This window comes from Juglans microcarpa x Juglans regia, chromosome 6S (assembly GCF_004785595.1).
Source record: "Juglans microcarpa x Juglans regia isolate MS1-56 chromosome 6S, Jm3101_v1.0, whole genome shotgun sequence".
Classification (NCBI taxonomy): Eukaryota; Viridiplantae; Streptophyta; class Magnoliopsida; order Fagales; family Juglandaceae; genus Juglans; species Juglans microcarpa x Juglans regia.
Window position 1 is genome coordinate 182,642 of NC_054605.1, and position 14,372 is coordinate 197,013.

General features: G+C 37.7%; 2 protein-coding genes across 3 annotated transcripts; both read right to left on the reverse strand.

Moving 5' to 3' along the window:
* Positions 1–2,713: 2,713 nt before the first annotated feature.
* On the reverse strand, positions 2,714–3,909 carry LOC121237658 (succinate dehydrogenase assembly factor 2, mitochondrial). Of its 2 annotated transcripts, XM_041134496.1 has the most exons (3): positions 3,516–3,909; positions 3,115–3,183; positions 2,714–2,962 (listed from the first exon to the last, which is right to left on the reverse strand). In XM_041134496.1, the coding sequence occupies exons 1-3, from the start codon at positions 3,843–3,845 to the stop codon at positions 2,816–2,818; spliced, it is 546 nt and encodes a 181-aa protein (XP_040990430.1). In that variant the 5' UTR covers positions 3,846–3,909; the 3' UTR covers positions 2,714–2,815. The 2 variants fall into 2 exon arrangements, with proteins under 2 accessions (XP_040990430.1, XP_040990431.1); XM_041134497.1 differs by lacking the exon at positions 3,115–3,183.
* A 9,189-nt stretch (positions 3,910–13,098) lies between these two features.
* Positions 13,099–14,104, reverse strand: LOC121237668 (protein FAR1-RELATED SEQUENCE 5-like). Its single transcript, XM_041134511.1, has 2 exons — positions 14,039–14,104; positions 13,099–13,659 (listed from the first exon to the last, which is right to left on the reverse strand). Exons 1-2 carry the CDS (start codon positions 14,102–14,104, stop codon positions 13,099–13,101), a joined length of 627 nt encoding a protein of 208 aa, XP_040990445.1.
* Between the last annotated feature and the right edge of the window lie 268 nt (positions 14,105–14,372).

The following is a 14,372-nucleotide window of genomic DNA, read 5'->3' on the forward strand; positions in this document are numbered from 1 at the left end:
TGGCAAGCAATATGTCTTGACATACTTGGGCTTACTGCATGATTGTGTTCGATGACAACATTAGATAACTGATACTTTCCATCTGCTATTTGCTTTACATTAATCTTAGCCTTGCAACCTGTCCCTCCTATCGGTTTTGGCTGATCAACTTTTGATGAATTGCTTATTGGCTTATGATGGCGACTGCATGCTATGGTGAAGTATTTTACCTTCCCATAATCCCCAGTAGTCGATGTTCATTTCGACACTCCAAATCCCTCTTGTTTGGCATATTTTGTGTAGTATTCAATAACATCCGATTGAGTCTCAAATATCATATCAACATTTGCTTCTTCAACATTTTGATTCTCGGTATACTGAGATCCAATTTGCTCTTGTTGGTCTACATTAATCAAAACATGATTTATTTAAAATCCGTTAAGCCTGCCATAAAATAATCGATATTTAAAAGAGTTCATAAAACAATGCCATTAAAAATTAAATAATTAACTTCTAACCTCGTGTAGTGTTAAGACCCTCAATGTTGTGTTCTTTCTCGAAAAATATTAATCGACACAGTTCCATCTTGATTATAGTTGTAAGAATAATAATAAAAAATATAAATAAAACAATTTTATACAAAACTAAAATTATATAATCGAATGTGTAAAATCTAAGAATGTGTAAAAATGTCATTTTATCTCTTAGATGTCATTTTTATCCCTTACATGATATTTTATCCCCAAAGTTACTGCCATTACGAAAATATACATTTTATCCCTTAAGAATGTGTAAAAATATCATTTTTATCTCACTTTGAATGTGTAAAAATGAAAGGAATACTTGAAAAAAGCTGGAACTCAAAGAAGAGGAGTGAATAAATGAGAATATCTGGAACTTACTTTCTCGAACTCAAAGGACGCCGCTAGGAATAGTACCTAAAAAAAAAGGAAGAGAAATGAAGCTAGCGATAAATAAAGGAAATCAAATAAAAGAAGAAGAATAAGAGGAATGAACCGGCGATAGATACTTGAAGAAGAAAAAAAAAAAAAAAAGAATAAGAAGAGGAATGAAGCTAGCAATACATGAGAGAAAAAAAAAGGAATGAAAAAACGGAAACCAGAGAATGATTGAGAGAGAGAGAGAGAGAGATACCAGGCAGGGAGAGGGCCGTTGTCGTGTGTGAAGGAGTGAGCTGTGTGGCTAAGAAAATGCGGGACGTGCGAGATGTTGCGTGAGGGAGCTGCAGACAGGATGGCTGCAGTAAACTGTAATACAGCGACTGAATTGATGAAAAAACAAACAAAACAACAAAAAAATTTGATGTGGCATTAAGTTTGTGGGATCCCTATGTAGCTGTAGCAGCTCCCTGTAATAAATGCAAGTGTGTTACGTCGTAAAGAGCCATTAGACGGGAAATTCTCGCGTGCCTATAAGATAACAAAAAATCTGGGGATACTATTAAGAGGGAAAGTCCGCCCAAAAGGCCCGATCAACCTAAGGCCAATTTCCTAGACCCAAAAACCCAATCGACATTGAAAGCCAATGAGCCATCAAAATCCTCACTAAGAGGATTTCGTTGTGAGCGATTCTTATCTTGAGGAGTGCTCCCCACTAAGGGATCCTCGCTACGAGTGCTCACCATAATGGCCTCGCTACAAAGGAATCTCACTAAAACAACTTCATTTTGAGGAATGCTTGCCCTAAGAAGCACTTGCCGAAAGGACCTCGCTACGAGAAATGCTCGCCCCGAGGAGTGCTCCCTGTCAAGGGATATGGTCATAACGATCCTCACTCTCGAGCTCCAAGGAGTGCTCACCAAAAGGACCTCGAAACGAGAAATGCAACCCCGAAGAGTGCTCACCACTAAGGGATCTTGTCATAGGGATCCTCGCTCTAAGGGTGCTCGTGATGAGGAGTGCTCACCACAGCGCAAGGAAGGGGTACCCTCCCCACCCCCAATGCTTGAGGACAAAGTCGAGGAGCGTTGGCATCCTAAGCGAAGAGATAAGTTACGTCAAACTAATGAGAAGTTAAGTTGCCCATAACGAAACTAGTCATAAGAGTGTTAACGCAAAAATGACCTAATGACACATTTAATACAAAAGACATAAAGCCTGAGGAACCTTAAATGCGATGTACTGTTCTGTCATGGAGAATGTAAAGCTAAACGGCAGTAGCCAACGTTTTTAGGAGCAGGAAAGGGCTACCCCAGTTTGCCTTGATAGCCTATAAATACAACCAGACCCCATGAGAAAAGAAGATAAAAAAAGATTGTCATTTTTCTTCTTCCTAAGATCTCACAAAGTAACTTACTTGATTTTCGGAGTGTTTGAAGTAGGAGCAGCCACCAAATCTTCTTGGGTTGCAGGTGGAGAGAGAAAGAGCCTTGAAGACTTTCTCAATAGGCTGGAAACTGTATCAACACTAGCATTTGATAATTCTTCTTGCTTCTACTTTCTGTTCTCGTAGCATAAGTTTTTGTCACATTTAAAAGTCAAAAGTTCCAGAGAACAGAACATAAAGAAAATACGGTTTCCATTGTAGGACGAATTACCAAGACTAGCACATTTGAACCAAAATATATGACATATTACATTACAATAAGCAACTTTGGATACAGAACATAGGCCAAATATATATGATTTATTACACCACATTGGCCTCGAGGCAAGGCTCCAGTGCAGTTTGGTTTCCCTAAAGCTATTTATTTTTAAAAACAACTAGACATGGGAAGAACAAATAGAAACGAAAATAACAAACACATCTTATTTATTTCCTCCAGTGGAGGGGACAAACGCATTATTCAAAACATAGCTCAGTTTTGCTCGCAGAACTACTGATTCCCTGCAATAGGACCGTCTCGACCTTTACTCATATCTTCCCACCCCCTTACCCATGGTTGTCCAGGTATTGCTCGTGTCTCCGAGGCGGAATGGCTGTTGAGGTTGTTCATAACCTTGTCATGCACTGCAGTAAACACCTATAAGATCGAATAAATTGAATGAGAAAATTGAATTCAAATAAATAGGAAAAGTCAAATGGAAGTATAAAAGTTTCTAGAAAAAAAAAATAATAATAAGAAAAGCAAAGAGAAAAAAATAATTGAATTTTCATATCTTGATCATGTCTCACAGGATTTAATTTCACTGATTCGGGGGGTCGCTCTTGCCCAGTAAGCCACTTCCAGAGATCCGGATTTTCCTGAAGACCAGATACACCATATCCAAAGTAAGAACTCAATGCATTGAGTATTTAGTCTCTGTTTCCCAAGAAGTAATTCATTTTCTAATAGAATCGCAGAGTAAGCTGTCCAAGGAAACCAGCAAGTCTTTTACCCCTAAGAAAAAATCAATAAAGGCTCTAATCTTAGTCTAAGAGGTATCTCTTCTTGTTAGACCTAATTTAATCATTTGAATTATCAGAGGAATCCCCTCTTGTTGCTAAAAAAATAAATGGTATCAAAGACAGATGTAAATGGCTTATGATCAATGCTAAAACATGAGAAGAGAAGAGAAAGGAACATAGAAGAATACCAGGTCAAGGACGTGAACGAGAGCTTTAATACCCTTCTCATCCATGGAATGAATATGCTCCTCCACCCATTTCCCTAGAACCAAATCCAGTTCCAGAAAGCCTCGTTGTTTGCTCCTATATAACAGACTGTTAAACAAGCGTCTCTTACTCTCTTCGTTGGAGAGATCGATATCAGGCGACAGAGTATCGTTGCTATTGATTGAAGAAAAATGGGAAACCCCACGATATCGAGGCCCAAAAAAGGCCTGAGAGGAAGGGGCTGCGACGGAGCTTCTATTGGAATTGAGGATTCGGTGCACGCCGATCAGACTTCTTCGAAAACTCCCCATTTTGCTGTTCTGCGTTAGGGACTTCGAGAAGGAGATCGAAGAGTAGTGTTTGGTCGTGTCGGAACTCGGAACTGAAGATGGGATAGAGAAGAGTATTCTGATGGGCTGGGCCATGGGCCGTTATCCGTAGTTATGTAATAAACATGGGCTTGTCTTAGAGTGTAGTAGATAGCTTTTGTCTTTAGATGGCCCGTTATTCTAAAAAGAGCATTTTGAAAATTTTGAAAATCTCTCATTTCATCATTACAATTTTTTTAAATTCACATATAAAATAAAATAAACAATTCAACTTTTTCAAATTCCAAAACAAAAATAATATTAAAAAAATATATTCTAACTATATTTTATTCAATTTTTTAACTTTAATCTCAACTCATTTCATTTCATCTCATTTCATCTCTAAAAACAGACGAGGCTAGTCATTTCTGCTTTGGTTTGCTTTGCTTTCTGTTAAAGTGTGGTAGAATGTTTTGGGAAAGTATCATGAAGAACAATTACAAGGCTAACGCCATATTGGAGGTGTTGATTTTCTGATTTTCTCAAAAAATCAGAGTCTCTCTTACAAATTTCCTTTACAGTTTTTTTCGTAAATTAGATCTAAAGTAGAACCGTAACAAAGTTGGCATCAGACTTGAAGATCCTGCGACTGGAGCATTCTACAATGGCGAAGGGCACAAGATTTAAGGAGCTCGAGAAGCTGGTATTAGGAATGAAACAACACCAGGACATGCAAGAACAGAGAGTAAAGGGTCATCAGAAATCTTTGGATGATTTAGCGAGAAAAAATGGATCTATTATTAAAGACCTTGAATGATGGGGCCCATACCCATTTGAGACACACTCACCACAAAAACCAAGATGAAGAAGTGAAAAAAGAGGGCTTTGGAGCTTCTAGGGAATGCAGTTTCGTTCCATCAAACTTTATTTTTCCAGATTTGATGGGGATATTGGCTGGGTTTACAAAGTGAACCATTACTTTGTCATGCATCCAATGCCATATCAACAAAAGGTTTTAATGGATTCCTTTTATATGGAAGGAGATGCTTTGGTTTGGTTTCAAGATGCTAAGGAGGCAGGGAGCTTCCATACATGGGAATCCTTTATTCAGGCCTTGCAAATTCATTTTGGTAGCTCATCATACGATGATCCCATGGAGGTTATTACTAGACTAAGGCAGACTTCAACTGTTTCAACTTACATGACACAATTTGAGGTACTTTCTAATCATCTTAGAGGAGTTTCTGAGAATTATAAACTTAGTTGTTTTCTTAGTGGACTAAATGATGAGATTAGGCTTCTCATAAGGATGCTTAAACCCAACAACTTAAATTTAGCATTTGGGCTTGCAAAAATTCAAGAAGAATATGTTAACAGCACTAAGAGAGGAACTATACCTGGAAACTTTTACAACACACATTCCCAAGGTACTTACAGTGGGGGAAGGGGAGGGGGTTCAGGGTCAGTGTCTCCTGCAATCAAGAAAGATTCACAGTTGCTAAGGGTTTTCCTTCCAAGGAAAGCCTACCCACTCAACTGGTAAGTACTAATGAGATGAGGGAGAGATGAGAGAAGGGTCTCTGTTATTTTTGTGAGGAGAAATGGAAACCCAATCATAAATGTGGAAGGGCCAAACTATTTGTTATGGAAGGGATGTAATTCTCACTAGAGAGTGAATTAATTGAAGAGGAAAACGAGAAGCCACACCAGGATGAAGGGGAAGTAGTTGTGCAGAATGTGGGGGGGGAGAAACACCTGAAATATCACTCCATGCAATTGCTGGGTCAGTCAACCCAAGAACCATGCGAGTGCTAGGCCGAGATGAAGGGACATCAAGTGGTAATTCTTATAGACACAGGAAGTAGCCACAACTTTTTGGACCCCACATTATTTCTAAGGCTAAGCTGGCCATTAATTCTATGGAGCAAATTGAAGTAAGGGTGGTCAATGGGGAAAGAATAAGAAGTGGAGGCAAACTAGAGGAAATTGATTTTTTGGTGCAAGGGCAGTTATTTTCTACTAATTTTTTGCTTCTCAAACTATGACTTTCATTGTTCAAAGAAATCCATAACCTTTAGGGGTTTGAACCCCAAGCCTCATGAGTAGATAGATGGGGTGGAATTGTCACAGTTAACTAAAGTAGAGAGGAGGGGAATACTCCTTTAGATTTGTGAGTTGGAACCTAATAAAGGAGAGGCAATGGTACCTTCTGACTTACAGATAGTTTTAGGTAGGTTTAATGAGTTTTTTGAGGAACCAAAGGGGCTGCCTCTTAAAAGGAGTTTTAACCACCCTATTAAGCTTAAAGAAGGGACTGCACCTATATCTGTAAGACCCTACAGATACTCCTTTTTTCTAGAAGACAAAAATTGAGAAAATAATGCAAGAGTTACTGGCAGCTAGTGTTATTAGGTTGAGTCAATCACCTTTCTCATCCCCTATGCTACTGGTCAAAAAGGCAGATGACAATTGGCGAATCCATGTGGATTACCGTGCACTAAACAAGAAAACTATCAAGGACAAGTTCCCCATCTCAGTCATAGATGAGCTACTTGATGAGCTACAAGGAGCTATAACTTTTTCTAAGCTGGACTTATGGTCAGAGTATCATTAAATAAGAGTCAAGAAGGAGGATGTACCCAAAACAGCTTTTAGAAACCACCAAGGCCATTACGAATTCCTTGTGATACCTTTTGGGTTGACAAATGCCCATGCCACCTTCCAAGAGCTAATGAATGAAGTGTTTCAGCCTTATCTAAGGAAGTTTGTGATTGTGTTTTTTGATGACATTCTGGTTTACAACAAAACCAGGGAAGAACTTGTGGTGCACTTGACAATAGTGCTAGAAACATTCAGTGCACAATCCATTTTTGCCAAGAAGAGTAAATACAAATTTGGTTGCCAAGAGATTGATTATTTGGGCATTTGGTTTTAGCAGAAGGGGCGAAGGCCGACCCTTCTAAGATCCAATCTATGCTTAACTGGCCCCAACAAAAATCTCTTTACTCTTTAAAAGGATTTTTGGGCCTCATGGGCTACTACAGAAAGTTTATCAAGCAATATGGGTTATTGGCTGCCCCACTCATGACATGACTAAGGAAAAATTCCTTCCAATAGACTTAGACAGCGACTCAAGCCTTTGAAAGGTTAAAGACAACCATGACCATACCTCTAGTTTTGACTTTACCTAATTTTTCTAAGCCCTTCCTTATCGAGTGTGATGCCTAAGGGGAGGTATTGGGGCTATATTAATATAGGAGGGTAGACCCTTAGCCGACCTTAGTCATGCCCTTAAGGGAAAGGCTTTGGGCCTATCGACCTATGAAAAGGAACTCCTAGCTTTGGTGTATGTAGTGAAGAAATGGAGGCCTTGTTTAGGAGGAAGGGCCTTTATTATCAGAACAGACCAACAAAGCCTATAGTTCCTATTGGAATAGAAAATTGTGACACCCACTCAACAAAAGTGGATCAGCAAACTGTTGGGTTATGACTTTGTGATTGAGTACAAGAAGGGGAGGGAAAACAAGGCTGCTAATACCTTGTCCAGACAAACAGAGAACTGAGAGGAAGGATCTGTAGCTGGGATTACAATCTTAGGTCCTATGTGGCTACAGAATCTGAAGACATCTTATAGGACTGACTCTGAACTCTCTGAATTTGTTCAAGGGTTATCACAAGCCTAGATGGCTGACAAGGGTTCTCTATGGTGAATGGGCTTCTATTAAAAAACGGAAGGATTTATCTGTAAAAAAACTCACCATTCAAGACCCAAGTCCTACACTACATACATGATAGCCCTTATGGAGGACATGCTGGTTACCAAAAATCGTTACACATGGCTAGGGCTGACTTTATTTGGCAAGGGATGAAGAAAGACCTTAAAGCCCACATTAGAGCACTGGCATCGGTCTCGTTAAACACTACTTCTCTCCAAAATTTGAATGGTTTCTCTTTAAAATCATTGCATTGGATTCCGTAAACATTACAATATATTCAAAGTCATTTCTATGTTTAGAGACTACAACTGCATTTGGATGTTGAACTGAGTTAAGTTGAGTTGAAATGATAAAATATTGTTATAATATTATTATTATTTTGGGATTTGAAAAAGTTGAATTGTTTATTATATTTTGTGTTGGGATTTGAAAAAGTTGTAATAATGAGTTGAGATGAGTTGAAATGAATTTAGGTTCCAAACGAAGCCTGTTCATAACTTTCCCCGTTATTTTATTAAAAAATTATTTTGTCCAACTGCTCTACCCCTTTACGCCCATGAATCCGTTTCCTTTCTCCCAACACCCCTTTCTCTTCCCCTCCCTTTCTTCCCTCCCCCCTAGAATCTATTTCCTTTTTCCTTTTCAATTTTTTCTCTCCATTTTCTCTCTTCCCTTTCTCCCTCTCTCTCTTTCTCTCTTCCCTTTAGAGTCCGACACTCCCTCTCTCCCTTTCTCTCCATTTTTTTTTTCAATTTCGTTGCTTATTTCTTTGTCCGAAGGAATCAATTTCTTCTCTGTTGGCTTAGGTTAGGAGCAGTCAGCAGGGACAATCGATTTGGGATAGAATCTCGACATCAAAAATTTATAGTTGCATCGTTGGGTTGGGACTTGAGATTTTTGCCCTAGACTGCCTCTCTGAGTCGCTCTATTTCGATTTTTATTGTGTGGCAAGGGTAAAAATTCATGCTTTGCCTCGTTTTTTTTTTTTTTTTTTTTATATTTGTATTGTTTGATTTTTTTGGAAACTCATTTGATCTGTGGTGTTGTGGTATGATATGTGGTCTGATTTGTGATTTGTGCTTACAATTTGTGATATGTATTGCTCTGGTATTTGCTATGGGTCTAGTATGTGGCATAAATATCTTGTATGTAGTTTGGTTGGGTTGTTCTTGTAGAGTTGGGTTGTTCCTGTAATACTTGGCGTCGACACGTGGAAAAGGTCCAATGGAGTTCCCTCGGTTGAGTGGTTAATTATATATATACATATACATGTATATATATATATATATTTCAATGTGGAGACAAGAATATGTTGATTTGAGAGATTCAAAGTTTCACTTATGTGTCCTAGGAACAAATTTTGCAAAACACTAAAGTATTTGTTACTATACTAAGATAGCATGCATGTAATCAACTTTTGTTAGACATTCGCATCTTATTCTTGAAAGAGAAATCCTTATAGCCGATTCGGCTGGTTTTCAAATAAAAACAGCCTCCCACTTATAAACTTACACATAAGCCATCCACCGTATCTATCCTAAACCATCAAACATCAAAACATCAATTTGTTTGCAAAAATCACTCGCACCCCCTTCAAAGGAAATCCCTTGCACAGGCCTTCATCCTTCGCACCGGCACCCCTGATTCCTCTTCGCAACCCAGCACCCCTTTCATCAAATCGCACCCGCACCCGTACCCGCACCCCTGTTCGCAATCCTGAATCGCATCCCCTAGGTCGAAGCTCAACCCGAGCAGCCCCTTCGTCGAAGCTCAACCTTCGTCGAAGCTCATCCCCACGAACGGCGTCGGTTGGACTCCCCCTTCATCGAAGCTCAACCCGTAGGAAATCCCCACAAATCGGCGTCGAACCCTCTCTTCGTCGAAGCTTATCCCCAAAATTGGTATAACCGTTTCTAGATTTCTCATTTGACAAATGGTTTGACTGGTTTGAATACATGATTATTTATTACTCTAGAATCAAAATTCTACTACTTAGAGAATACACAGGATGATAGGCAACTAGGCTGAGATTCGAATTTCATTTCTACTTATACATTAATATGGGGGTCAATTATCACAACAAATAATGCTCTTGATTGAATACACATTGGTTGCTAGTCTTTTAGTCTGCTGAGTCCAGTGTCTAGTATGCCTAAAGTTTGGCATACACATGGATAAACTCGAATCTCTATGCGTCACAGGCCAATTTACAGAGCTAGAAGTTACTATAATTAGGTTTGCCAGTTTATGTTGTATTTGTTGTCATGTATTAGAATATTTAGTGAGAGAGATTGACAAAGGGGGCAAAATATTATAAGATCAATGGGTATACAGCTTTCATTCCCCATATTTTTGACCCTTGGCTTTGAGGCTTATCTGTTAACTTTCAACCTGTTCTGTCTATACTTTCTAGCTACATTACATTCAAAGTTCAAAGAATAGGCAAAAACATGCTTTGTTTGTGCGCTTGTAATTGAAGTTCATCTGTATTCTTCTAAAAGAGATTGTTTCTTACCCTTGGCTTTGAGGCTTATTTGTTAACTATATGTAATTTTATAGAATCTCTTAGTTTGCAATCTAGAACATGAAACAATCATGTTGTGGGAGTTTTATGGTACCTATGGTTAAAATTTTATAGAATCTCTTAATTGCAAAATGTACCTATCAATATTTTAAAACTTTTTCAGTCACTACTTACTTTCTTTCTTCAATATTATGATAGCAAATGAAGAGTTGGGGTTCTCATTCCGGGTCAAGTTCTTGGACCGAAAGAGGGAAAGACAAAATTATTTTGGAGAGACTACTTTGCTATTGTGGCTGCCAAGCAAAGCTACGGATATCTGGAAAAGCAAAAAGTTTTGGTAGAAGATTTTTCAATTGTCCAAACTACAAAGCTAATAAACAATGTGCATTTTTTGAGTGGATTGGTCTTCAAAGTGAGCAAAACAGCTACTATAAGATGACGTTGGAGTTAGCTGAATGGAGGCACGATAGGCTACTTCATGAGCGGCTACACATCGAACATTCCAAATTTAAAACATTGGATAAGCAGTACAAGGGAGTCTTGAAAGTGTTACGCTTCTCATGGTTTTTTTTATAATAGTTTGTGGTGTGATTTTTATGTATCCAAAAAATTACAATGTATCTCGGTTAGTGCTACGACTCTTGTAACACGTTGTCGGCATCGGACACTTTGAGATCAGATGCTTGTATTTGAATGTACTAAATGTGGTTAATGTAATGAGAACATCCTTCATGGATTGAATGCATTTGAAATTTCCCAACTTTATTGGTATGATCAGATGCTGGCTAGTTTATTTGAAATTCTCTATGTCCAAGTAAGGTTTTTGCCATGGCACTAAAATCAAATCCAAGCATATCATAGATAAACCAATATCAAATTCATGGATACATGTCATTGTCCAAAAGAAAATGCAACCAGAATAAAATAAATAATATCTTGTAGCTAAACTGCCACATCAGTACAACAAACATTGGTAAACAAAGTCTCTTCACAATCTGAATTCCGCCAAACTTGTGAAGAAAGCCAAATTCCCTGTCACATTAAAAATAAAGACGGATTAAATTAATCCTTTTGTTGAAGCTGAATTAAACATAACAAAAGATAAATAAATCACATACAAGATATAAGAAAATTCCCACATTCATTCTAAATGATCAATATGTTGTCAGTTGTTGGCCCAAAATCCCTACAAAAACAACAACAAAACACAAACCTTTTCAACTTTTTCAATTAAAAACTGATAAAATACAAATAACTACAAAACTATTATACCTCATTGAAGGACAATTGTTTTTTGCAAGTCCCTCATTCGTGCAAATGCTACAATGTCTTTTCTTTGTTGTTTGTGTTTCTTTTGGGTTCTTCGCTCTTAATGATTTTGGTCGTCCTTTTGTTGGCACCCATGGAGGATCTTGGACTGTTTGTGAAAAGTTTGATACAACTTGACTTCTTACCATTTGAATGTCATTGGTTGATCCCCTTTTTGTGAACATTCTACATGATCTTCCATTGCAAGTAATTCTTTGTGAACCTTCTCCAATGCAAAACATAGGTGATTGTGTTTTGCAGTTGACTACGACCCAAGTTCAACAATGTCATAAAGTTGTATCATTAACTTGCTTTTTCTCATTGTAGGATCATCTTGTCCTTGCCGAACTTACCCTTTAGAACATGGTATGTTAAGAATGGGTCGACTCTTAGTATTAATAGTCCATCTTTCAAGAACATAATGTTGTGGCAACCTATCTAACTTCACTTTCTTGCCAAAAACACACAAGATATGCCTACAAAGAAGCCCCATAAACTCCCACATTTGGCATGTACATGTTGTATATCCGTCACCACTTTCCAATATCACATGATAAACAGGTGTTTCTTTACCATAAGGTACGACTTCATATGTCTTGCTTTCACCCTCTTTGGACAATTTTGTTTGTTTGTACCGTAGACTATTGAACAGCTCATCTTAGATGATCATGAAAGACTTTCTTGTATAAACTATTGTCATCTCCTCTTTAATTTTAAAAGGTGTCTTCAATATCGCCCGCGTAGATTTTGTCCACACATCTTTCTCTTTTTCTTTAAAGTGACGTGCATCTATAGCTTTTTCATACTGATACACAAAGTCACTAACCATAGTGTTTGAATGAACATAATCTTTGAAAAATTTGTTCATGCTTTCACTCATTTGAGTTGTTGACATGCCGGCACAAAATGTTGAACGCAAGTAAGCTAGAACCCATTTATACTGTCGGCTATAAAGATTTTGCAGCCAAATATTTCCTCGTAGCTCATACTTCACTAATATAGAAGCACATTCTTGCTCGAACACATCAGTTCTAATTGTCTCAATGATGCAATCGCGAAAATCTTTCCCAAAGTCTTGGAATTTGTTATATACATGGGCCAAGTGTTCGGGAAACTTTTGTAAAATGTGTCATAAGCACAACCTATGAATTGTGTTTGGGAGTACCTCTGCAATGGCCTTAGCCATAGCCTTGTCATCATTGGTAATTATAGTTGAAGGGGCTTTACCAAGCATTGCCTCTTGCCATGTTCTCAATAACCATGTATATGATTGTGTTGTTTCATTAACTAACAATGCACAACCAAACATTATGGTCTGATGATGATGGTTAACTCCAGAAAATGGCACAAATGGCATCTTATAAATATTGGTTAGGTACGTGACATCAAATGTAACAACATCTCCAAAATACTGATATGCAGCTCTTGATCTCGCATCGGCCCAAAAACAACTTCTCATATATCCATCCTTATCAACTTGCATGGAGTACACAAATCCAGGTTCTGTGAGTTGTCACTCAAGAAAGTAAGAATATAACATTTGTGCATCCCCCTCTTCAAATACTTTTCTCCTTTTGTTTCTCAAGTAATTTTCAACATCCTTGCCAATACATCCAACATTGAAGTCACCGCCTGATTCTTTACTCAACACTGACATAATCTTCCTTGTCGGTACACCGGACTCATTCAAAGTCATAATAAATTTTTTTTAGACTTTAGTAACTTTCCTATTTCCTTGGAGTAAACTAGTACTCCTCAGTGTAAGTAGAACATGGTTATGTCCAACCACAAACTTGTTCACTATCCACTTCTCACCATCTTTTTTTATTCCCATAATTGCTTTACATCCAATCTTTGTCTCTGCAAGTTCAGGAACTGTTCGTTCTTTTTCTTTTCGACTTACCCGCCGAAATCCTTCCCTTGTGCAAACATAGTCTACTGCACAAAGTTTTTTATCATCTCTCGACAACCGAGTATGATTGGTCCGAATTGCAAAACCTTTCCGTCTTGCATATGCCTTGTAAAATGCTTGGGCATCTTCCACATCATCAAATATCATGCCAATGTATGACTCCAAAGGACTACTACTCGAATCTTCCACATTTACTCCTTCTTCGATATTCACTCTATCTTCAACATTAACCCTATCTTCGACATTCAAACCATCTTCAACATTCACACAATATTGGACATTCACGTTATCTTCAACATTCACCCCATCTTCAACATTAACATTACATTGTCCATCTACACTTTCAGCCTCAAGTTCCTTCAATACAAAACCACCACATTATAAATTCATTAGTTATTCAAAACAATCACATTAAACATTGAAATTATAAATTCAATAGTTATTCAAAACATTTGTGTGCATTAAAAAGTTTAGTTGATACAAGTATAGTTGTAGCTATAACATAGTTAAAATTAATAAAAGGTGCAAACCAATTAGATTGCATATTCTCCAAACATAGAGTTCACCAAATGATCAAACTTAATTGTTCCCTACTTTATGTCAAGAATTAACTATAGACTTAGAATAAACTAAGAGAAGCGCAATATGATAAGATTATTGACAATAAGGATCACACAAACTATATACCAAGTCCACGTATGCACTAAAATCGAGTCTTTCCAGAATATGCAAATACTATTGCATGCATGCAAGGACTTGGTCCAGTTGATCTTTTCTGCAAAGAGATGTCCTCATAGGCCATTAAGGAGTTGACTAATAGATAAGCACCTAGCTAGAGTACTGTACGTCGTCACAAACATAGGCCAGGTGGATAATGGTTTACATAAGCCAGAATAATGGTCTATATAGGCCATTAATCGTTTTTTGTTTTTATGGTTCTTGAAACTAGGTTTAATGGACATCTAATGCACATGTATTTGATGTAGTTATAACTATTGCTACCAAGCAAGGCTTAACAGAGGTAGAATGGCTTTGTTTGCAAGCCTTATATGCAAATAAATTTGAATTTA